We start from the raw sequence: 25,619 nt of genomic DNA, 5'->3' as shown, positions 1-25,619 counted from the left end.
CTTTAATTTGAATTATGTAAATTGTAATACGGGATCAATAATTAGAATAACTGCTCGAGGTGGTTAAACCAACATGAACTGAGAAGATATTGTTAATGCCTTTTCCTCTTATGTTCAATGGCTTTCTGAAGTTATTTTAATCGGAGCTTTTGATCAATTTATAACTAGAAGAGAAACGCGTTCTCACTGCGCTTGCTGCGTTCACAACACGTTCACAATGTGTTCTTCACTATGGATATATATTCAGAAAGATTGTAACACATTTTTTTTAAAGATTCAAGTCACATGATGAAAAGACTTCTACTTATGCCAAGAAATATTCTTTAATTAAAAATGATCTATTTGAATAATTTAGTACCAAATTATTGAGAGTTTATTAAAACTTTTATTATTAAATTAAAACTCTTCTTTTTTCAAATATATCAATTCAGATGTGTTTTTATCTTTTCTTTGATTTTATTATTAATGTAAAAAATGAACACACTGAAAAGTTATGAAATTTAAGCAATTCCACCGCAACTCCACTGAAACAATAGAACAAGTTCTGGTGTAATTTTTAATTCCCAATTCTACTCCCATGCTCCTGGTCTGAAGTGCAACAAATACGTTAGAATTATGAGGCCATTAAATTGCTCTTGTTTTGTGAGCTGGCTGACAACGCTCTAACAACGCCGTGAAAGCGCATTGTGATCGCCAACGGACGCGATAGAAACGCCAAGGAGCGCAATGATCGCAGTGGCAACTCCTTGTTGTCGCTGTGTAATCGCAGACAAAAAAAATCACAAGACAATTAAACTCATTAGAAGCGCCGTAAAAGCGCGATAAAAACGCAGTGACATCTCCAAGGTCTCCGTGGAAGCGCAGTCTACTATCACTGCGTTCATGCTGCGATCATGTGCGTCTTCACGGCGTGCGTACAGAGCCCCCACTGCGTTGTTAGAGATCTCACCGCGCTGCTACGGTGATCATACTACGTTTCTGCTGCATTCTTATCAGACCACGATCACACGGCGCGTACTTTGTGCATGCGTTCTAGGCGACCCTACGCGACCCTACCACGTTCAGTGGAGATCTCGCCGCGTTGTCACGGCGCTGTAGAAGACTCTACTGCGCTCACATCGGCGTTTTGCATTTTCTATGGACGCCGAACGATCCCCGTGAGGACGCAGTCCCGGTGTGAGAGGGGTTTTAAAACTTAGCACATTGTAGGAAAGTCAATGGAAACCATTTGGAATCCACTGTATGACTCAAAATCTTAAAATTACTTAAACAACGTAGTTTGTATAAGGAACCTCTATTGAATTGATCCTTTGATTCATATCCAAAGAATGATATGAAAATCGTAAAGATAATTTACACTTTATTCTTTGTTTTTAAAAATGTCCTGATGCTTGTTAAAATGAACACTGTGAATTATGTCCCGTAACGTAAGAAATATACACATTCTAGTATGACATTTTCATGTCAACCACATTGTTGAAATATATGAAATAAATATATTACGTCACACAGAGTATCGTCTTACATGCTTCTTTAATTCATCAAACACTTTTTTGCAAAAAAGTATTTCTTCGTCAAAAAAACATTTTTTTCTACTGAATTTACCAAGGAGTCTCCGTGTCCTCTCCAGAACAGACAATCCTTCTTTGTCTAATAAAGACATATTAGAATTCTCGTCATCAATATCACTATTGTATGGGTTAAACATATCATTATTTAAAAGCCAGCGGTCTGAAAAAGGAAGATACTTTCTGTATTTCACTCTGACATTAACATCCGCCCCAGCCTCCAGAAGGATCCTCACCTTCTCTACTAGGCTCTTCATATACAATTTTAATCCCTCATCAATCAGTGTAAACAGAAAAGGTTTCACATCAAAATGTGAATTATAATCATCATACAACTGTATCCATTGATTGACATCTAGACCCAGATCTAATAGATATTTTAGTACGTCACATTTACTTTCCATAATTGATTTAAATATAAATCCTGATTCTCTCATATGGAACACTCGTCCTTTTTGGACGACCACATCATCCTTACTATCGAACATTACATCGCTATGTCGTATGTTGACGAGACAATCGAATAAATGCAACTTCACTCTTTTGAATTGACTGTCATTTTCAGTTTGAATTAATTTATTTACAAATTCAAATTTGCTTTTGATTAATGTAATCAAAATTGCTGAAAAACCTTCTCTATCACAGATAGTTGGGTCTGCACCATAACTATTGACCATCAGTTCAACAGGTATGACAGTCTCAGTGCTATTTAAAAGTATTGTATATAAAGGTGTTCTTCCTTCAAAATCCTGTATATTAACATCAGCTCCTGCCTTTAACAGCTTCTCTACTATACTCATATGTCCACCCTTGCAAGCCTCTGTCAGTGGTGTATCATATTTACCTTTTAGATTGACTTCAGCGCCTGCCTCTAGCAGCTTTTGTACTATATGTAAATGTCCACATCCACATGCTGTTGTTAATGGTGTTGTAAAAAAACTGCGAGGATTAACATTAGCCCCTGCTTCTGGCGGCTCAGACACAACACTCTCTTGTTCACTCATACTTGCCGCTACCAGTGGTGTATATATTGAAACTTGAAGATTGACATCAGCCCCTGCCTTTATCAGATCCTCTACTATAGTCATATTTCCCTTACTACATGCCAATGAAAGCGGTGTATTATATTCATCTTGTAGATTAACATAAGCCTTTGCCTTTATCAGCTCCTTCACAACACCTTTATGTCCACCTTCACATGCTGCTGTCAGTGGTGTATCACCACATAATTCAACATTAACATCTGCACCTGCCTCTATTAACTCTTGCACAACTTCCATGTGACCACTCTTGCATGACGCAAGAAGTGGTGAATTAAATGCACCTTGTTGATTAACATCAGCCCCGTCTTTTAAAAGCTCCTTTACTATACTTATATGTCCACCCTGACATGCTGCTGTCAGTGGTATATCACCACAGACCTCAACATTGACATCAGCCCCCGCCTCTCTTAACTTTTTCACTACATCCATATGACCATACATACATGCTGCTATTAGTGGTGTAGTACGTTTACCTTGTTGATTAACATCAGCCCCCGCCATTAACAGCTCCTTCACTACAATTACATGTCCACCCTGACATGCTGCTGTGAGTGGTGTGTCCCGATAAGTATTAAAGCCAAAGGGACTTTGTAGAACCGTGTTAAGTGTATCTATATTGATATACTTCATCAATATTTTAACAGTCTCCAAGTCCCCACTGTAACAACTCAGTAAAATTAAACGGTATTCTTCACTAATTTCATTCTCTGTAATGTTCCTAAATAATAAATGTTCTTTTTCTTTGTTTTCCGTTCTTTTTAAAATATATTGTAGAATCCGATTATGTCCATAATAAATAACCCAACTGATAACCCTAATACTGTATGTAGGTTCTGATCCTTTCCATTCTTCATTCACCAACACCTCCTGTCTGTTCAACTCCCAGCCCCAGTCTGTAGACTCCACCCTCACACGTTCTCCTTTGCTCACTACCATAGCAATGTTTTTCTGCACTGTCAGAAATAAGGACATCAATTCTGTATCAGACTTTCTCTTTAATACTTCCTCAAAAGTTTGATACACCTTAGGGTCCTTCAAAACATTGTTCATAAAAACATCATACAGTTCCATATTTTCTATATCTCTATACAAGCGTTCTGCTAGCATTGGATAATGTTTTTCTTTAAGTCTTATACACAGATCAAATGATTCTACGTCAGAATTGTATTCATTACTGAGTGCACTGCTGTTTTTCCTTTGTTCTCTTCCCCCACTGTCGGGTGCATTTTCACTCACTTGTTCATTTCTCTTGTCTATCTTCTGAGTTAGACATTCCTGAACTTTTACATTGTTAGCAATATAATTACTACTCATAAATTTTAAGATGAGTTCTTGAAACTTGGAACCAAAATGATGAGCAACAATTTCAAACATGGAATCATGAACAAAACTATACTCAGTACCACGAAGTTTTGTGTATGTTCCTTCCATTTCTGACAAAGCGTCGACGAATTTAAAATTATCAGTATGACTGCTGACTTTGCATTGCTCTAAAACACTGAGCTTCATTTCATCGAAGTTTCCAACTACTGCTTCACTTTCTGTCTTCAGGATTTTTTTCTGAAATTTTGTTTTCATTCATCATACATAAAACCAAACAAGTATATTGAATTTTGTTTTCTTTTCTCATTTCTTCAAGTTCCCTCAAAATACATGGAACTGGATTTTCAAAAAATGCGGGCCCATAAAACTGAAATTTCTTTTCATTTGAAAACACTTTGCAGAGATAGGGAAACATTTTTGATGCTGAAGTCAGATTTTCAGGAGACAACAGATCTACATCTATATTGTACATTTTCAGTAAACATTTTTTGTCAGTATTCGTTAAAGCATTAGCTTCACTATGTAACAGAACAGTATTATTTTCATCAGTAAAAAATGAACTGGACTCCAGTGATTCTCTATACACGGCTTCTCTACAAGTCATGATAGTTTTTGACTTTGACATTACTGGCTTCATTATTCTATCTTTGTAATCAGTCAAAAGATATAGTTTAGTGTTTTGAAGTCCAAATACACCTACCACATCATCAACAACAAAAACCTGTGGATTTCTGGGATCACAGTAGTCTTCTATCTTTCTGATGTCTTTGATGGGTACAATCTCATACCCTTCTTGTTGTAACATCAATGCAATATGACGAGCTGTTGCTGTTTTTCCTGATCCTGGGACACCAACAAATGTAACATGAGGCTTATTCTTCACTTTTTTCAGCATAGAAAGAAAGTTGTGAGATTCATGGAAAAGTTTGTCATCTTCTTTCCACTTAATGACATCACTTTCATGAATAGCTATAAAGGAAAGAGGATGTATTTCTTAAGTTGCCAACTGAGTGTCAATGCAGTTTTCAGTCACTTTTCAGTGGCCAACAGGTACATTTCAGTGACATTTCAGTTACTTGTAAGCCACAATTCATGTACATTTCAGTCGCTATTCAGTGGATACATGATATATGGTTATAACGAACACTACTCAAGCTCAATGTCCATTTAAACAATACAGATCAGGAGCAGAGCAAACACAGACCTTCAATAATTTCAGAAGTGGGATCTCGTGTCATTGAGGAGTGAGTATCCCCTGTCAACCTGTCAAACCTGTTATTAAGAACAGGTCCCAAAGATGTGTAATTAATGTCCTTTAGTAATCTTTAGATTACATTTTTGCGCCTATTCCGTCGTCTTTCGGTTACGTTTTACTGCACTTTGAGCTATTTTTCAGTCGTAATTGATGAGCTTTCCCTTGCATTTTTTTTATATAATGAGTACCTTTTCTTAGCATTTTAATATTAATTATCTATATCTTTCTGTTATTATTTGTGTGGTAAGAATATTCAGGTGGAAAGGAAAATATCTGTTAAAGGCCTAATTTGGCTTTTCTTGGTTGTAAAAAAAAAAGCTAAAATTGTTTTAGTTTTCGGTTAAGAACTTTAAATGTTGCTTGTTTTGAAACTAGCAATAAAGGTGATTTAAAGAGTACAGGGAGGCCAAAAGCAGGTGCCAAAATTGGACATTTTACGAAATTTCCTCAATTTTGATGGAATTTCATCAAATTTGAGATAGTATAGGCTTCGGGAGACAGAGCATAAACTTGCCTATCTTAGATTTTTATGCACAGGATGCATCTAATAATAGGGCGTGAAATAAATAAATTTGATAGGTAGGTAAGCTTGTAGTCCGTGTTTTCCGAAACAAAATATCCTATAAAATATGAAAACATTTGCATTAAAATGAAAATATTCGGAAAATGATATATTTTGTGATCTTCCTGCAACCTTTGAGTACCCCATAACTAAGAATCAATACTCATTTTTAAAGAGGGGTGACAACAAGTTTGTAATTATGAACTATTCCATCTCTCCTATAGACTCTAGAAGTCGGGGGCCAAAAAGAGGTTTTACACTATCTGGTCCTTTGTACGTAAGACTGGAAATGACTAGATTTAAAATTATGTTTAAATTGCTTATTCGGAAATCGGAAATAAATTTAAACAATTAAATATGATAATGAAATATTCCTTTCAAAATTTGTCAAAAAATCTTTCTTTCTTTCTTTTTTTTTCTTTTTGTAAATCTCTAAATCTGCAGCTTAAATCTTTAGAAGCTTTTTTCAGTCTAGTTGTTAAATGAATGACGTAAAAAAATCAAGGATATCGGTATTATTGCATTTTAACAAGAGAAAACTTTTTTTTTATTTTATGCAGATTAATTATATTCATTTTTCAATTGACTATTAAATGTAGTTAGAATTTCTAGCAATTGAAGCAGAGACAAAATTGATTATCTTAAGAGCACAAAATTTTTGCGAATTTTCCCGATGTTTAAATAACGATTTATTTGTGATAAAATGTAAGAAAGGCAGATCAGACACGAAGACAAAATAGTTTGTATGCTATAAAAAAAAAACTCTTAGAACTTCATTTTCCGTTGTTTCGAAAAATAGGTTTGCTATTCTTAAAAAGATGATGATGAAAAAAAAAAAAGATATCATTTTTGTTATTGTTAAACATCAAACGTACCTTTCACATTCGGGGGAATAACAGCACTTTTAAGACTTGACACATCATCTGAAGGAAATAATAATAATAATAATAATAATAAAATAAATTTGATTGATTTCTGTGCAAATGATTTATTCCAAGATAGATAGGGATATTCCTAAAGCTGAGTGTGTTTTTGCAAAGTACAAACTGGAGAAATGGAACAGTGTTCAATATTATAAATCCAATGAAGAATACGTGTCGTAGACAAGGTAAAGAAAGTCAGACCCCTGGAAACTCTGGAAGTTATTAAGAAGGTCCCAAGGATGTGCAAACTAACATTTCTTAATGATGTAAAGGGATTACAGTAGGGTTATAGGGATGTTACCCGTACCTTTATTTTTGCTTCCTTCGAACCGAGATTATTTAAAGGTGCATACAAAATATACCGAAAATTTCGTAAGATATCCCTAACAATGAGTTTTCCATAGAGTTTTAATAATCAAATTTGACTGTAATTCGTGGTCGAAATTATAGCATCAGAGACATAATGTAACATGTCCTTCAAATCAGAGCCTGACAATAGGTTGCATTTGCATAAGAGACCAGTATAACGACCAAAATTGCAAAATACTGATTTCAAACGAGTAAATAGAAAAGTCTATTACTTGAACATTTTTACGGTAGCCTGCTCCAGTTCGCAGCACAGTTAAGGCTGCAATAAGGAGGCGGGGCCGAATTTTTACGGGAAATGCTTACTATGACATCACACAAAAATATATGTCCTTCAAATTACCACAAAATGAAATGATATGCTATTTTAAACTGTTGGATGGCTTTAAACTACATCAAAACTTTCTATTGCATGTATTTTTGTCGTTGGTTAAATCCCATACAGCTATATATATAAACAATTCACTGATCACAATGCACTTGTCAATGTGACGTCATATCGTAAAATTTGACGCAGTTTGTATGCAGTCAGAGGCGGATCAAGTTATATTTTATACAATTAAAAATGTACTTTGTAATTAAATATAATATTATTTGCAGATATATAAGAGACCATTAACTTGGATGCAACGTCTATTTTATGATTTTATTCATATACTTCCCGTACATTCCCTAGACAAGCGAAACTGCCGTACATTTATATGCAGATTCATTGAAGGGTAATAGAATGGTCGTAATAAATCAATATATTGCAAGGGCATACCCTCAATGAATTACGACAAGCTTTTACACTTAAACTCAAGAGGTATGAAGATATTTGAAAAGTGCTGCGAACCTGATGAAATCTTGCAAATGATTTAATTATATCTACATTTAATGTACTTGACCAGCAAAATATTCAACATACGGTCTAACAAATGTAATTTTAGCAAATATATAGTAGAATCTATATAGGTTCGCAGCACTTTTCACAAACTACAAAGAGTGTTGAAAATAATTATAAATTAAAATTTAGATTTTTAACTTGGTTATGCCCTTGCAATATTGGAATTTATAGATGACCTCAATGCTGCAGGTATATTTGCTAAAATCACATTACTGCCACATTTCGTAAAAAATCTAAATAAGAAATCTAAACGTCCTCAACATGTAAGTTTCAACCACATTACATTTGTCCGATAACAGTGAAGGCCTGAAAAGAATCGCGCATCCTTGGAAAGAATGTATTTTCTATCTAAAAAAAATTCGCCGATATTTCCATTTGTCACCTTAACTGTACTGCGTTTAAGAATAATGTACTCAAAACAAGGTTTCATTATTGAATCAGTTTGGAGAAACTGACAGATATGCAGGTGGTTGTGGAATATTTCTATTTAAAAGGCATAGAAAACACTGAAAAGGGTTAATTAATCCCCTTTTCATATCGTTTAAGTGTAAGTGTACAAAATTCAGGTTTGAACCATATATGGCAAAATCTGCAATTTTTTTAAGCGCTAAGCGCATACGCAAGCGCTTGTTATGTAGGGTTCCAAAATGTCCATGATCTTTTTATCAACGCCCCCTACCGATCATGATCATCACCCTACTGCATTCGGCAAACCTCGGCTGATTCCATCACCTTCATTAGATGAGGTACGAATCGGCCGAGGTGTGCCGAGTGCATCCTACTGATCAAGTTTATCGTAAAATCTAAAGAATCAGGATTCTATCATATATTATCATTATAAACAATTTAATAACTATACTAATCACGTTCCATTTTATTAAAATTCACGAGCAATTCGTAGCAAAATCAGGGGCAGGGAACCAGGCTTTAAAGTTATGTAAACGTAAAATATGGGGTTCCATCATATCTTTGCAGGGGCGCAATATAGTTCTCTTGGGAAAAACATTTCTGTGAAAATATTTTGTATAACTTGAACTTTAGTTACATTTTGATGTAAGTAATAAAGTATGAGCAAAAAAAAATCATTAATGAAATAGTTGTCTATAACATTATTCACGCCTCTTACGCCTCTTTCGCGGAGGAATACATTATTTACTTTCCGAAGAGCGAGAAGAAATAACGTGGGTAGAAACAAGATCAACGAACAACGAATAACATTGAAGTAGGCGGAGAATTGGGCAGGAGACCGAGAAAAGGTAAATACTACATCTATTTAAGAGGTTAAGGCGGAATATTTGAATTCTATCAGATCTGTAGTATACTACGGTGCAGCATTTTTGTCTACAACAGTGTTTTACGTAAGTCCGATGTGACGTACGATCAGCAAATTTTCCAATATACCATAGATAAGATAAGAAACCGAGGTGATAAGACGTGTTTAAAATTGGCTCCTGATTTTACCTGAGCTAACAGCTTAGCTAATGTGTAATTGCTTTTGTTTTGGATTACAAATTAAGTCCTGTTTTCAACAATCACTATGTAGTAGATCAAATGATGGATGTCAGCTCAAGTTCCAGCCTATTTAGATCAATTTTGGATTCTTTTACTGGATTCACAAATCCATTAAATGACAGTCATGATAACCTGCATATTGATGTGGACTTACCAAGCTTCCTAAAAGTTATCACCAATAAGAGCAGCATTACTGTGAATTTTGACCAGGAAAAATATGACAGCATTTTTTCATATCTGCAACAGGAGTTGTTATGTGAGAAAACTACTAAAGGAGATGGCCATATTTTTAAGACTAGTTGTAGATCTGTTACGGCTACAATTTACAGAAACACCTCGGTACTCCATATTCAGGGGATTTCAGCATCATCATGGTGCGAGAAATTCATTGAGGAAATAAGTGTATACGCATGTGAGCTTAATGAATCAAATATTATTTCCCAACCACCGCCACAAATGGCATCCACACCCAGGAGGGACCCATCAAGATTTGTTCCATGTGATGAATCTAAAGAATGCAGCAGGTGCGGTGATTCTGCTTTACGTGTGGAGGAACTTTCATTAATAGTTCATCGCCTAACACAGGAGATCGAGTTGTTAAAAAAGAAACTGGATGAAAATGTAAATAAAAGTTTAACCAGTTCAGGTACTCAGACAACTTCTACAGTCCTCAAACATAAGGGCAATTGTACAACTGATCTACCTAAGGTATTTAACAACGTCAACTCCAGACATGTACAGTGTAACTATGTTCCCTCTGATATATCTAAGAAAGAATGTTCTACAAACACAGAACCACAACCTGTGCATCGAGAACTTGGAAACAATTCCTTTCAGAAACGTAATGCCCCTTCTAAAAACCTGCAGAAATCTACACTCCTGATCGGCAGTTCAATTCTGCAACGAATTAAAACCCGTGGGTTACATTCAAATGTTAGTGTAAGTACAAACAGAGGAGCCAGTATTTCCTATATTCGTAAGAAACTACAGCAATACGATGTGTCTTCTCTGGAAAACATCATCATTCAGGCTGGAGGAAATGATGTTTCAAACCAACGCGATATGGAAGCAATAGAAAATGACTTTTCCGAAATAATAACGGACCTAAAGAAGAGGAATTCAAATATTCATGTTTTCATTTGTGAAGTCATGCCAAGAAAAGACGCATTGATCACTGATGTGAATGAAACTATCCGTTTTGTGTGCGAGGAGTATGGTGCAACAGTGATTAAATCAAGTCATATCTTCAAAGACTGGAATTCTCCTTTATACTGGAAGGACGGTATACATTTATCCGACCTAGGAACTGCTTCCCTGCTTAAACTTTACAATAAACATGTCCAAATTCTGAAGCATCATCAAGTGCAGGCTCCCTCCACGTCCATGAAATATACGTGTTGTTACTACTGTGGAGAACAAGGCCATTCATCCCGAAATTGTAGACATGGAAGCAAAGTAGACTGTTGGTATTGTGGGGAACCTGGACATAAACAAAAGTTCTGTCCATACTAGAATGAGGGCAATGAATGTCATGCCGAATATACAGAGAGTATTTCCTTAAGTCTACAAAACAATTTTTTACCTCTCCAAACTCTATGTTCAGAATGTTACAAATATTTATGTATATGTATCATAAAAAATTCTCAGATAGATTATTCATATGCCAAAAATACACATTCTCTAAAAACTAAGCAAATATCTAGTTCTAAACAGAAGATAAACAAAAGTCCTAGTTCTGGAAGTCGCAATTCAAACAAAGCAGTAAACATATCAAATAAATGTGCCCCGGTAAATTCTGGTTTTGGCCTAGTTAAAAAAGGTTTGCGTTTTGGAAATTTTAATGTGTGTCATCTTCTACCAAAATTAGACGAACTGAAACTAATTTTACAAAATGAACGAACTATGGATGTGTTGGGGCTTTGTGAGTCTTTCTTAAATGATCAAATTAGTGATTCAGATTTGAATATAGATGGTTATGTATTTGAAAGAAAAGATCGACAAAATAAGACAGGTGGTGGAGTAGTTATTTATGTCTCAAATAATCTATCCTATAAACGTCGAAAGGATTTAGAAATTAGTAACATTGAGACAGTATGGTTAGAAATCAATTTAAAAAATACAAAGCCTATTTTTTATTGTTCTGCATATCGCCCACCATCTGCACCCACCTGCTGGGTGGAGGACCTAGCTAGGGAGATAAACCGTGCCTCCTACTGTGATGACCAAGAAATCATGCTTACAGGTGACTTTAACGTTGATCTGCTAAAAGCTTCCCCTCTATCCTGGACAACTGCACTAGAAGAATTTGGACTACCTCAATTAATTACCACACCTACTAGAATTACTAACACCTCATGTACCCTTATTGATCATTTCTACACTACCCAACCTGACCTTATCTGTGAAATCCAAGTACCACCCATAGCTATGTCTGACCATTATCCTGTTTGCGCAACACGCAGATCTAACAGCATGCAGCGTAAGGGAAAACATACTGAAATTCAATACCGCGACTTTAAGAATTTTATTGAAGAAGACTTTCTCTCTTATTTACGAAGTGTCAATTTTGATGTCCTTATGAATTTGCACAATCCTGATGATATATTAGAAAACTTTTACAATATGTTTAATACTATTCTAAATAGGCATGCTAAGGTAAAAACTAAACGTGTGAAAACTGAGTCTCGTCCAAAATGGTTAACACAAGAGATTAATGATGCTAGACAATTACGAGATTACTATCATCAACACAAAGACTTTGAAAATTTTCGACATTGGAGGAATAAAGTTACGCTTTTGATTAATAATGCCAAGTGTACTTACTACAAATCAGCAATTGAGGAGAGCTCTAATCCTAAAGAAATGTGGAGCTATCTCAACCATTTAGCCTCAAAGCCAAAGTATTTTTTCCCCACTCATATTAAGGACAATGGATCGGAAATTGACGATATACAAGGCATTGTAAACGTTTTTAATGAGCACTTCACAAAAATTTCTAGCAATTTATTAAATAAATTACCAAAACACAGCTTTAAACCAGAAAAATTAAAAGAATTCACAAAGTCAAAACTTGGTGATGAAAATGTATTTAGCTTACTTCCTATAAGCCGAGACGAGGTCTTATCAATGCTACGCGCACTTGACATTAATAAATCGGCAGGTATAGATTTCATTGGTCCGCGTCTCTTAAGACTTTCTGCGGATATAATTTCTAAGCCTGTAACTCATTTAATTAATACTAGCATTACTAATGGCATCTTTCCTTTACATCTGAAACAAGCTAAAGTCACCCCTATATATAAGAAGGGCGATAAAAATGATCCAAGTAACTACAGACCAATATCTATCTTACCGACTCTGTCAACAATTTTTGAAAAGCATATTGCTAAACAAGTACGTGAATTCACCAGAGCTTTTGACCTCATTATGAGCTAACAGTCTGGTTTTAGGGAATTCCATTCTTGCCAAACGGCACTAACCAAACTTACTGACAACTGGTTGCATGCAATGGACCAAGGAAATTTCATTGGAATAGCATTTCTAGATTTCAGTAAAGCATTTGATTTAGTCAGCCATGATATCTTAATTGAGAAATTAAGACACTATAACTTTGATCCACTTGCAATTAAGTGGTTTCAGTCTTATTTAGATGAAAGGACCCAGAGTGTTAAAATTGGCGCATGTTCTTCCGATATTTTACCTATCACAGCAGGGGTGCCCCAGGGATCTATTTTAGGTCCATTACTATTTTTATTGTATATAAATGACCTTCCTTTATGTGTTAATCACTGTAATATTGATATGTTTGCAGATGATGCAACTCTGCATTTATCTGACAGCAATGTACATAATATTGAAACATATTTAAATTATGATTTATGCGAAATTGAAAATTGGTGTATACAGAACCAAATGACTTTGAACACGAACAAATCAAAATCTATGCTTATGTGTACACAACAAAAGAGGTCAAAATTAGATATTCCAGAACTTCATACAGAAATTTCTGGAGAAAAACTGGAAAATGTTGAAGTTGAAAAACTCTTAGGTGTTCAGATAGATCAAACTCTTCAGTATAATTATCATGTAGATACAGTTTGTAAATCCTTATCATACAAGTTATTTACACTTCGTAAAATTAAGAAATTTCTTCCATTAAGTACCAGAAAACTTTTCTATAATGCATACATTTTGTCTTCAATAAACTATTGTCTTACGGTTTGGGGTAATGCATCTAAAACTAACATTGAAAGAGTCCTTAAACTTCAGAAACAGGCTGCTAGAATTATTCTTGATGCAGCACCTGACGAACCATTGTTTGAAAAACTGGGATGGCTAAATGTGTTTGAATTAGTCACGTTACATAAATGTATTTTATTGTACAAAACTTTTTATGGTATGAGCCCTGAATACCTCCAGGACCTTTTTGTTTTTCATAGCCATGACTCATATTCCCTGCGTTCAGAATTAAATTATAATCTTCGTTTACCAAAACATCGAACAATTCTATTTACAAATTCGATTCAATATTCAGGTGTACATTTATGGAATAACCTACCATTAAATGTAAAATTGTCACCATCTTTACATATTTTTAGAAGAAATGTGGAAAAAATTATTATTAGCCAACGTCTGTAAATATATGTTTGTATATTTCCTTTGTACATGTTGTATGATTATTACTATTGTTTTTAAACTATGTCTCCTGAACTATAAATATTGACTTATTTATTTTGAGCCTATATTTCATTAAGTTGAATATTACATTTAATTATTCATGAATTAATGAACTTATCATTACATGTTTTATCTTTGATTGTATCATTTTATGTAATATATTGTTTGTTATTTAGAAGGCCCCGGGGAAGAATAGTACCTTGTACTAATCGGGTTACCTTCTCTAAATAAAACATTATTATTATTATTATTATTATTATTCTTTACAATTCACGTTGATGATCATTAGGAATATTGAAGATAATGAGACAATGCGATTTTTGAGACATATCTGAGATTTTTGAGACATACCTGAGATTTTTGAGACATATCTGAGAATTTTGAGACATATTCAGAATTATGAGACAAACCGAGTGAGAAGAATTTATAAAACCTAATTGAAATTGTTTATGAATCATGAAGAGATCTGTATTTTAGAAACAAAAGAAAAAAAAAAGTTTTGTGTGACTCTTGAGATGTAACATGTGAAACACTTAATAGGCTATTTTACAACATGAACTATGTAACAGCAACAATGAATCATTTAAATCATTATGAGAAACATTGAAAAATTATGAAACATATTACAGAAATAGACAAACTTGAGAATGAGGCTTATTTACTTATAAGACTTATTTTAAATGACACCTGTGTTACAAAAAACAAAAGACTGAAAATTTGAAGCATTGTTTGAAACAATTTTATTGAAAGACTAAAACATTATAAGAAATCTGAGATAGCTGTGTTGAGATCAAAGCAGAACATTATGTACAAATTTAAGAAATTGAGGAATTAAAATAAAAGAAAATTCACCATTTTACAATTTAGTTCTGAAATTTTTCAGATTTTCTCTTACTTTGGTATCACATACCTTGACAATTTTTTTTAAAGTACTATAATATATTATAACAGACTGCTGTACTCCCCCCCCCCCCCCAAAAAAAAAAAAAAAAAAAAAAAAAAAAAAAAAAAAACTTTTATAATTGTTAATTATTAGTCTCGATAAAATACAAGGTACTGAATTCATTAGATATTCTATTAAGACAGTGATAAGTTGATCTTACTGCATGCCTTTTTGTGCTGCACCAAACGGCACAGCATAGTCAAATTCACAATACTCATCAGAAACTATTCTTTTACTATTTGGTCAATTTAGTAATTGAAAGAAATTACAATTCATCTGGCTAGTTCCAATAGTATTAAAAGAAAATGTCTTCACATGGATCTCCAACAAAAATAGTACAAGCTGATTTTTGTCAAGGAAATGCTTTTTTCTCCGATCAGTCGAGAGGTAAACAGTGCATGACAAACTGTGTTGTCTTTATAATATTTGGTTGTTTAAAAAGCTGTGAAGCTATCAACAAAAATGATTTGAATTTAACATTGCTCAAAAGTGATATTTTGTACAGAAAAATTTGTAGTAATGGTTTCCTTCATCCAGATCAAGAGCTTTTGCACTTTTCAGACCCCCCACAAATTTGTCAATTTTAAATGTGCGAGTTTCTCCCTTAAAGTTGTATCAGTTTATTATGGGAACATGTCTATCAATGGTAGTGTAGATGGTGTTGGTTTTAGAATAGAAACAAGTTTAAATGCTGCATTAACATCATCTTGTGTAAGGCGAATTGCCATTCTTATTTTCCATTCATCTGCAGTTGCAATAAATTACAATGATCGAAATGGAACTTACCAAGTTTTTGACTCGCACAGCAGAGGACTTAATGGTTTATGTGATCCAAATGGATCAGCTATTCTAAGTACATTATCATCATTTCAAGATCTTTGTTCATTTCTAAGAAAACTCTGTCTTTCATTGGCTCCAACAATAAATTTAGAAGAAGTACAATATGAGATTTGTAGAGTCAAAGTACAAGTTTCCCAGAAGCGCAAGAAACTTGCTGTTGATTTGGATGCAGATATTGATGGTAGCTTGGATTTAAGCTGCATACTTCATGGCAATATGCTCGAAAACGATCATGGAAGCAGCCAAGATCCATTGAATGATGACATGGCGGAAATCGATGTTGCTTCTCAAGAACCTCCATCTACTGGTACTTCTCAAGAACCTCTGTTTCCTAAGTCAACAGGAGAAAAATTTTGAAAGAGTTTAAAAAGAAAGCTTGTCAAGGACCTTGTTACATATGCAGTTGCTGTACACAAACATGGTTTAGGGAAAATGTGCACAAATCCAGTTCCCTTTCTTTATCTTCAGACTTGGTGCAGAACTGCTTATTAGGAATCAAAAGATGAAATGGAATGGGTATGTAATACTTGCTACCGAAACATTAAATCTAAAAAAAAATTCCAGCCTGCTCTATTTACAATGGAATGGGATTTCCTGAGAAACCCAGTGAGTTAGACATTACTGCCGTTGAGGAAAGGCTGATAAGCCCTAGAATACCATTCATGCAGCTTGTTGAAAAACCTCGTGGTGGGCAGAAGAGCTTGAGGGGAAATGTTGTTAATGTACCATCTGATTTTAAAACAACTGTAACCACTTTGCCAAGGACTTTATCAGACTCTGAAACAATTGAAGTTAAGCTGAAAAGAAAAATGAGTTTTAAGACGAGGGTTATCGAGTATTGAGACAGTTACGTGGATCACCACCTTACTGGGAATGTGCTAAAAAGGATGTTTTCGCCATGATCAGGCAACTTGGTGTACCTACCTGGTTTTGTTCACTTTCAGCTGCAGAAAGTAAATGGGTTGGTCTTCTTCAAATACTTGCAAAACAAGTGAGAAATATCAATTACACAGAGGAAGAAATAGAAGGTTTAACATGGAAAGAAAAATGTGAACTCATACAACAAGATCCTGTGACCTGCACAAGATACTTCAATCACCGAGTACAGGTTTTTATTTCCAATGTTCTGAAGTCCTCTGCATGTCCTTTAGGAAGAGTAGTAGATCATTTCTATAGGGTGGAATTCCAGCAAAGAGGGTCTCCCCACATTCACATGCTTGTTTGGATAGCAGATGCACCTTTATTTGGAAAATCTGAGAATGAAAACATTGAGAATTTTGTTGACAGTGAAAAAAGGGGAAAAATATTTGTCGTTTCAATTTTCCACTCCCACCTATGAAGAAAACCCAAATTCTTGAACCACTAGGGATTGCTGAAAAAGAAAAATATTCTTGCACCAATTTGCCAGAAGTTTTTGAAAGAATTTCTTCTTTGCTTAATGAATTCAAATCTGGAGTGGATATGCCTTTTCCTGAGTTCTTAAGTAAACTTGATATCTCAGAGGAAATGTACATTTTGGCTTTACGATCTACATTGAAAGTACCAAAACTTTTCCTAAAAAGAAATGTTTCAGAAATTAGAGTGAACTCCTACAATGAAATGATATTGAAATGTTGGCAAGCAAACATTGATGTGCAGTTAATCATTGATGCTTATGCTTGTGCTGCTTATATTGTTTCATATATTTCAAAATCTCAAAGGGGGATGTCTAATTTAATGAATGAAGCATGCAAAGAAGCTAGACAAGGTAATAAAACTTTAAAACAGCAAGTCAGGCAGATAGGAAACAAGTTCCTCACTCGTGTAGAGATATCTGCTCAGGAAGTCGCATATCTAATATTGCAGTTACCTCTTCGTGTTTGTAGCAGGTCATTTGCCTTTATAAACACTAGCCCAAGTGAGAATAGGAAATTTCTCTTAAAGCCACTGGATGTACTGCAAGATCTGCCTGAGAATTCAACAGATATACAGTCTGACAATGCTATCAAGCGATATCAAAGGCGCCCAGGTACTCTCAAGAAATGCTGTCTGGCTGATTTTATTTCACAATATGATGTAATTACACAGAAGAATGTAGAATCAACCCCAAAAAGTGGTGATTTACCAGAGGATGAAAGACAGGATGAAGATGAAGACGTAGTTGAATTACAAGAGCCTGATTTACTTGTAGATGAGTTGCAGGTTGAAGAACACCCAATGAGAAATGGAACAATTCTCAGAAAACGTAAAACACAAAAAATAATCAAAAGTGTCAGATACAACAAAGAACAAGACTCTGAAATTTTTTTTAGGGAACAGCTAATGCTGTTCTATCCTTGGAGAGATGAAGCAAAAGATTTGCTAGGCAACTGTACAACTTATGAAGAGCACTTCCCTCAAAAAATTGAAATTATCAAAGCCAATAAATTAAAATATGAAGCAGATGATGGCATCACTGATATTGTTGAAAGGAACATGGCAGAGTTTGATGAAAATGAACATGTGATTGCTCCAGAAGTGCAGCATACTGAGGAATGTGACCAGAATGATAAAACAGAGAATGAAAACGTGTTCTATGGATGTTTTAATCCAAAAGATGTGGGCCACGAATACGACATTGGCATTGATTTTGGTGTAACAAGGAAACAAATAAGCACGTGCAACATACCTGTAAATTCTCTAAATCACAATGATTTTATGAATTTGGTAAAGTGTTTAAATGAAAAACAGAAGATTTTCTTCTATCATGTGTTGCACAAAATGAAGATGAATGAAGTGCCAGTTTACTGTTTTCTCACAGGCGGGGCAGGTGTTGGAAAGAGTGTGCTTACAACAGCTCTCTATTAGGCTTTGACTAGGTTTTACACCAAAACGATAAGTGAAAATCAAGATGATATCAAAACGCTACTATGTGCACCAACAGGGAAGGCTGCATACAATATTGGCGTACAAACAATTCTCTCCCTTTTTTGTATTCCTGCTAACCAAAATCTTAGGTATAAACCATTGGATGTAAGGCAACTAGACTCTTTTAGAGTGAAATTCCGCAGCTTACAAATTATTTTCATCGATGAAATTTCAATGGTTGGAAACAAACTTCTAAATTACATAAATCCTCGACTTCAAGAAATATTCGCAACAGAAAAACCTTTTGGAGGTGTCAGCATAATTTCCATTGGAGATTTATTCCAGTTGAAACCAGTGTTTGACAGTTGGGTTTTCCAAAACCTCTCTGATGACTATGGACCTTTGGCCACAAATTTATGGCAAGATTATTTCAGGCTGTTTGAATTGACAGATATTATGAGGCAGAAAGATGACATGGAATTTGCAGAATTATCAAATAGGTTGCGTGAAGGACTGCAAACCCACACTGATATCACAAAACTGAAAACGAGGTTATTGCCTTCAAATTCTATTCCTTCTTCCTTGCCTCATTTGTATACCATCAATGAACAAGTACGAGAACACAACATGCAGGCTTTCACAAGTGCAGAACCAACTAAAAAGTGTACTGTTAGAGCCATAGATACTGCGAATGGTGATATAGCTGAAGATATCAAGCATACAATTTTATCAAAAGTGTCAGATGACCCAGCAAAAACTATGGGGTTAAGTAATAACTTGTTGGTCGTTGAAGAATTGCCTGCTGAAATATGTCTCAATATTGATGTTGAAGATGGACTCACAAATGGAACAACCTGCATTGTGAAAATGTTAGATTTTCGAGTAGAAAGATCACAGCGTTGCAGCATTATTTTGGTTGCATTTGAAAATGAAATTGTTGGATCAAAAGCACGTACAAAATATGCACATCTCTTTACCCCACAATGCAGTAGGTCATGGACTCCTATTTTAGAGGTGCCAAAAACTTCAATGTGGGACAGTTTCGATCAGCATACTAGTATGTTATCAGAAGACAGTTTCCTTTAAGATTAGCTTGTGCTAAAACTATCCATAAATCTCAAGGTGCAACAATGGACAAAGCTGTATTGCATTTTGGTAAAACCAAAAAGGAACATATTCACTATGTAGGATTGAGAAGAGTCAGAAATCTGCAGGATGTTAACATACTGGAGCTGAATGAGAAAAAAATCTGTGTGTCAAAAAAAGTTGTAGATGAAATGAATCGTTTGCGGTCAGAATCAGTTTTACAGTCATGTGTGCCTCTTCTTCAAAACCTGAATGATGATGTGAAGATAGTTTATCACAATTGCAGATCACTGCATTTGCACATAAATGACATTAAGGTAGAAAAAAACTTACTGTCAAGTGATATTATTGCTATCAGTGAAAGCAGACTAATGCCATCAGATGATGCTGAAGTGTACAGTATTCCAGGATATAATGCCTACAGATTTGATGATGAGACACATACTGATGGTGGTTGTCGGCCCTACAAAGGACTAGTGGTTTACTCAAAGATTCATCTCCAAGACATAAACAGATTATAAGTAATGGGTGTTGAAACAGTTTTGTGTCACTTTTTGCACAGAAATGAATTGGTCCAAGTTGTCTTTTGCTACTGTTCACCCCAGAAAGCATCCCAAGGTTTCTTGTGTGAATATCTTCAAAGTTTGTTTGAAATTCTACAGTTTGAGAAGCCTTTCATCATTTTGGGAGACATGAATGTTGATTTCTTCTCTCAAAGCAGAGTGACAAATTTTATTCATAATTACTCTGTCAAACAAATAAGTCACTCTGTTACAACTGATTATGACTCCTGTTTAGACCATATCTATACCAATATATTGTCAAGTTCTGAAATATCCAGTGCAATATTGGAATCCTACTACTCAGATCATAAACCAGTTGTAGCATATCTTCCTCATGAGGAATTTTACTCGTAGTAAAAAATTGAAAAAGATGTACTGCAATCCAGTATTCAGTGTTTCTAAGCCAAGTCACTTAGTTTCCTTTTTACCTCAATAGTGCTACTTGCTTTTTTCAGAATCTGGATGTTTCTAGGTTTATTTATGAAATCTTACAAAGTGACACAAAATACTTCATACATGTACTACTTTTCAGAAAACACTTAAATCTGATCTGGTATCAAATAAATTTGATTTATAAGCATTGAAGGGTAAATGTAAAAAAACAAGTTTTAGCACTGACGACATATTCAATTTGTGTAGGTCAGGCCACTATTAAGTTTACTTTTCAACTCAGTTTAATAATATGCTCTTTTGGAAAGAAATCTATGTGTATAGATAGTACTCCGTATTACAGCTAACTTACAAATAAGACTTCACATATAATTTTTTTTAATTGGATCTTTATACAATTTTAGAATTAAAAAAAATTATTTAAGTGAAAATAAAGGACAAAAAAGGCAGAAAAGTTAACAGTTTTCTTTTATTTTTAGAATGGCTCATAAAAGCCTTTCAGAGCTCAAGGGCACAGTCAACACCAGGCCAGTGCCATACTCGGATATCTTAACAGTCACTGTTGTTAAGAAGGGCCATATTGCAAAATTCACCGACTCTAATGGGCAGCAAGGAGAACTCCTTAACTTCAGTGTTGCTGACAGATCAGCGCCAATGTTGGCTACATTGACCGACAAAACCAAGCAACCCAAGATAGTAGAGGGGAAAACATTGATGATTAGAAACTTTATTCTGAAAGGAGGCAAAATAGCAATGTCTTCAAAGACAACCATAATGGGCAGAACAAAGTTGGAAATTCCCCCCCCCCCCCCCTCCATTGTTGAGAGTGCCGTCCAATTAATTATGCCGCCTTCTCCTGAGAAGAAAGTGTCAGAGGCTAAAAATGCACCACTCAGAGCATATTCTCTGTGAAAGGTCAAGTAATCAAGGTAAATAATTGCCTATCCATTTGTATTACATATTTAAAGTTGACCAGTATACTGCAGATTACTATATCATTGCAATATAGCTATGTGGTATTTATACCTATTATAAGCAAGACAAAATTTATGCAAACTGTTGTGGTTTTTGTTATACGTAACAATACAATATTATATGAGAATTTAATTTTTGCAAGCACACAGACTCACATATAAAAATTGATTAACAATATAATTTTCAGAATCCTGCATCTGTAATGCTACTCCTTTCCCATTGTCAGTGCCTTGCATCTGTTATGTAACTTTTTATTCTCTCTACTAGAATGAGGCAACAAGAACAGTTAAGGTAAATGGAAATGATACAACAATCAAAACAATTACATTAGAGGAAAATGGTGCCACAATAGATGTGACCTTGTGGAGAGAGCTTTCAGAAAGAGAACATAACATTGGAGACTTCCTACAAATATCCCACTGCCTCCTCAATGAATGACGGGGAATAAGAACTCTCAACACAACCAGGAACTCAACAATTGAGGTACATTTTAAAAATTCATTCCATTTATATTTATATAGAATATTATAGAATAATTTTTTTTTTTTACAAATTCCTTTACAGAAAAATCACATATTAAGTCCTGCTGATTTAATATCAATTTACTAAAATGGGGAAATAACTCTTGTTCCTGTTTAAAAAAATACAGTTCATTCTTTGTACAAGAGATGCACAATCTCCTTTTTATTTTTGTAAAAACTTGAACGTGAGGGAAAAAACTGAAATGCAAAACTTTGTTGGTATTGATTTTCTATAATTGAAAGGGGGGTCACTCATGCTTCAACTACTTAATTAAGCCTGGTTTGAAAATGATACTAATTAGAGTTAAATTACTTGTCTTTCCAAAAGTAACTTAGATGTGTGTAAATTACGAAATGTGAAACATTTCCTTACAGGTTGAGATCCAAATAGAGATATTGTTTTAAGGAAAATTGTTCAAGGATGAAGAAACTAATTTTAGCATTTTGCTTTTGATTTAAATTTTCACTTGTTTATCTACTGAAAGGATCAAAAGTAGGAAATGCTGACATGCTTGTGTTCAAAATAACATGGATAATGCAGTTTTGCATTGTTCATATGTGCAATATTGATCAATTATTGAGACATGCATCTTTAATTATACATATGTGTTTTCAGAAAATCCAGCCCTTGGAGATTACTCTGATAGGGACAGTGGAGGCCCTTAGCCTGGCAGAAATTTACTGGGAAGTATGTGTCAAAGAAGAGGAAAAACCAGGATTCAGAGACATAACAATTGAAAAGGAAATGTTAAAGAATGCACTCGGTGAAGAAGCCTGCCTCCTGGACGAAGATGAAATGGAAAACTTCTTGATCAACAAAATCCCATTCCAAATCGAAGCGGTCTTGCAGGGATCCAGATTGTTAATTCTTACGCTTCCCACACCACAGAACATGCTTCCTGATGAACAGGACCCACTTCCAATTGAGGAAATGGAATTAATCTTATGAAAAATGATCCTGTTTGCTCAACAAGTTAAAGGAAGAATTGCCAATGTTGGTCACTTTTTTTGTGTGCGGATTCAATGAAAATTGACGGCACTGATGATGTTATGGTTCTAGACATATGTTGTGTGTAAATATAAGTAGTTAGGTAGTATTTAGAGTTTTGTTTGTATTGTGGCAGGAGAAGCCTTAGTTTTTGGTCACAATTTTCATGATATTTTACTGAATAATGAAAAGGTGATTTCAAGGACAGTTTATGTCATGCAAAAATTGACTGTTCAGCAAGTTTAGGAACATGCATACCATAATTCTAGTCATTTCTTTTGAGTCCAGATTGAATGCAAATTGACTGTACTGATGATGTTAAAGTACTAGAGACTAAGTTGTATGAACAGAAATAAGTACGTGTAGTACAGTTGTATTTAGGGATTTGTTTGTATTGTGCCATGGCAATTTTTTTTTTTTTTTTTTTTTTTTTTTTTTTTTTTTTTTTTTTTTTTGTCACAGTATTTCTGATTTTTTACTCAATACTGAAAGAGTGATTTCAATGTACGTATTAAATGCACGGCATAATTATTGTAAATAGTCATTTCTTTTAAACCTGTTGAGGGAAAATCTGCCAGTGTTTGTTTACTTTTTTGTATCTGGAAAAAATGCATGCCAATATTAGTCATTTTGTTGTGTCCAGATTGAATGGAAATGGACTGTATTGATGATGTTAGGTATTAGAGGTTACCTTAAATGTAAATATATAAGTAGTACAGTAGTATTAAGCTTTTTGTTTGTATGGTAACAAGACTAACCTTCTTAATTTTGGTCACAATATTTCTGATATTTTACTGAATACTGAAAAAGTATAATTTCAGTTTGGAAATTACTCGTACAGGTTGTTTTTTTTTTTGGCCATGTAGTAATGTTTGAGTAAAATTGAGTTTCAGTGTACTGATAATGTTTACATACATAAGAGTTACGATAAATATATAAGAAGAACTGTAGTAGTATTTTGTGTGTATAATAGCAGGACTTCTGATGATGAATCACATATTTTATCAAATACTGATTGAGCAATTCAGCTATCTAAAAAAAAAAGTGTGTTTCCAGTATCAACCTACCCTTATTTTACCCTCCAATCCACCTACCCTTTATACTTGTTCATTAGGCCAGTTTTCTTTAGTGCATTCAATATAATGATGTCTCAAACACTGTAAAAAAGTCTCTATCAAAATGTTTAAGGAGTAAAAAGTGAGGTTTTTTTGTACATGTGTGTATGTATATATGACAGGAAAACAGTGTCTTGAATAATGAACTCGTACTTTCAAAATAGATTGATTGATTGTATGTTGTTTTACGTCCCATTCGAGAATTTTTCACTCATATAGAGACGTCACCATATACCGGTGAAGGGCTTCAAATTTTGACCTTTACTCGGCACTCAGGGCCATTGAGCAGTGAGGGATCTTTATCGTGCCAACGCCTGCCGTGACACGGGGCCTCGGTTTTAAAGGTCTCATCCGAAGGACCTGCAACTTTCACTTCAAAGTGCCGAGCGCATGGCGAAGGAACAGTTGCTACCTATTTTTTATCGACTTAGGTCTGTTGCGGCCGAGATTCGAACTCACGACCTCCCGATCACGGAGCGAGCGCTCTACCGACTGAGCTACCGTGAACGGTAAATAGAAAGTAAAGTTTTAAAATATCACCCGCCTATCTACCTTCATTTTTGGGGGGACATGTTACTGTAAAATCATATTTTATTTAACCTTTTTTATGTACATTGGTGCTTTGACTTCCTTGAGATTTCAGCCATTTAGCCTATTTATGTACAGTGGTGCTTAGATTTCCTTGAGATTTCAAGCTATCTTTTTTTTTTTACATTGTTTTCATTGAGTTTAAAAGATGAACTGAATCCTTGCATTAGAAACAAGCTCTTGATAAATCACAATCCAGAAGTTGAACTGTACTACTCCTAGGTTTATTTACAATTAGGTAGATAGAAATATCTCTGTTCTCTAAAGCACTCACTTAACCTTTTAGAAATAAACTAGCTAGAAGTATCTAATATTAGTAAGTATCATATGGGAAATACATACATGTTATTTTGTGCTTCTCCATCTCTAAAGAGCTAAAATGTGCATGAACAAAGTCAATTTGAATATGCAGAATCAGATATCCAAAGTTCAGATATTCTTGGTGCATTAATATGGTATCCAATGCTTTTATTTCAAACTGTATTTTCTCTGTGTATTGATGTCATTCCTTTTACTCACATATACAGCATAAGGAAAATCCTTTCTTTGAAAAATTAACCAAGTAGGTTTTTTGAAACAGAGAGATGCATAGAAAATTTGCTGCATGTCTTCACACACAGTCACAAATATTATGTATTTTTTGTCCTTTCTCATTGACATTTTTTATTA

At 34.5% G+C, this 25,619-nt stretch overlaps 1 protein-coding gene and 1 pseudogene across 1 annotated transcript; one reads left to right on the top strand and one right to left on the bottom strand.

Moving 5' to 3' along the window:
• Positions 1-1,504: 1,504 nt before the first annotated feature.
• Positions 1,505-4,891, bottom strand: LOC133198482 (uncharacterized). Its single transcript, XM_061334571.1, has 3 exons — positions 4,150-4,891; positions 3,433-4,109; positions 1,505-3,222 (listed from the first exon to the last, which is right to left on the bottom strand). The coding sequence occupies exons 1-3, from the start codon at positions 4,827-4,829 to the stop codon at positions 1,505-1,507; spliced, it is 3,075 nt and encodes a 1,024-aa protein (XP_061190555.1). The 5' UTR covers positions 4,830-4,891.
• A 16,352-nt stretch (positions 4,892-21,243) lies between these two features.
• On the top strand, positions 21,244-23,208 carry LOC133198481 (uncharacterized; annotated as a pseudogene).
• The last annotated feature ends 2,411 nt before the right edge of the window (positions 23,209-25,619 follow it).

Source organism: Saccostrea echinata, unplaced genomic scaffold (genome assembly GCF_033153115.1).
Source record: "Saccostrea echinata isolate AGI-Se365-2 ecotype Australia unplaced genomic scaffold, CSIRO_AGI_Sech_v1 ptg000033l, whole genome shotgun sequence".
Classification (NCBI taxonomy): domain Eukaryota; kingdom Metazoa; phylum Mollusca; class Bivalvia; order Ostreida; family Ostreidae; genus Saccostrea; species Saccostrea echinata.
This window is presented reverse-complemented; position numbering and strand designations above follow the sequence as displayed.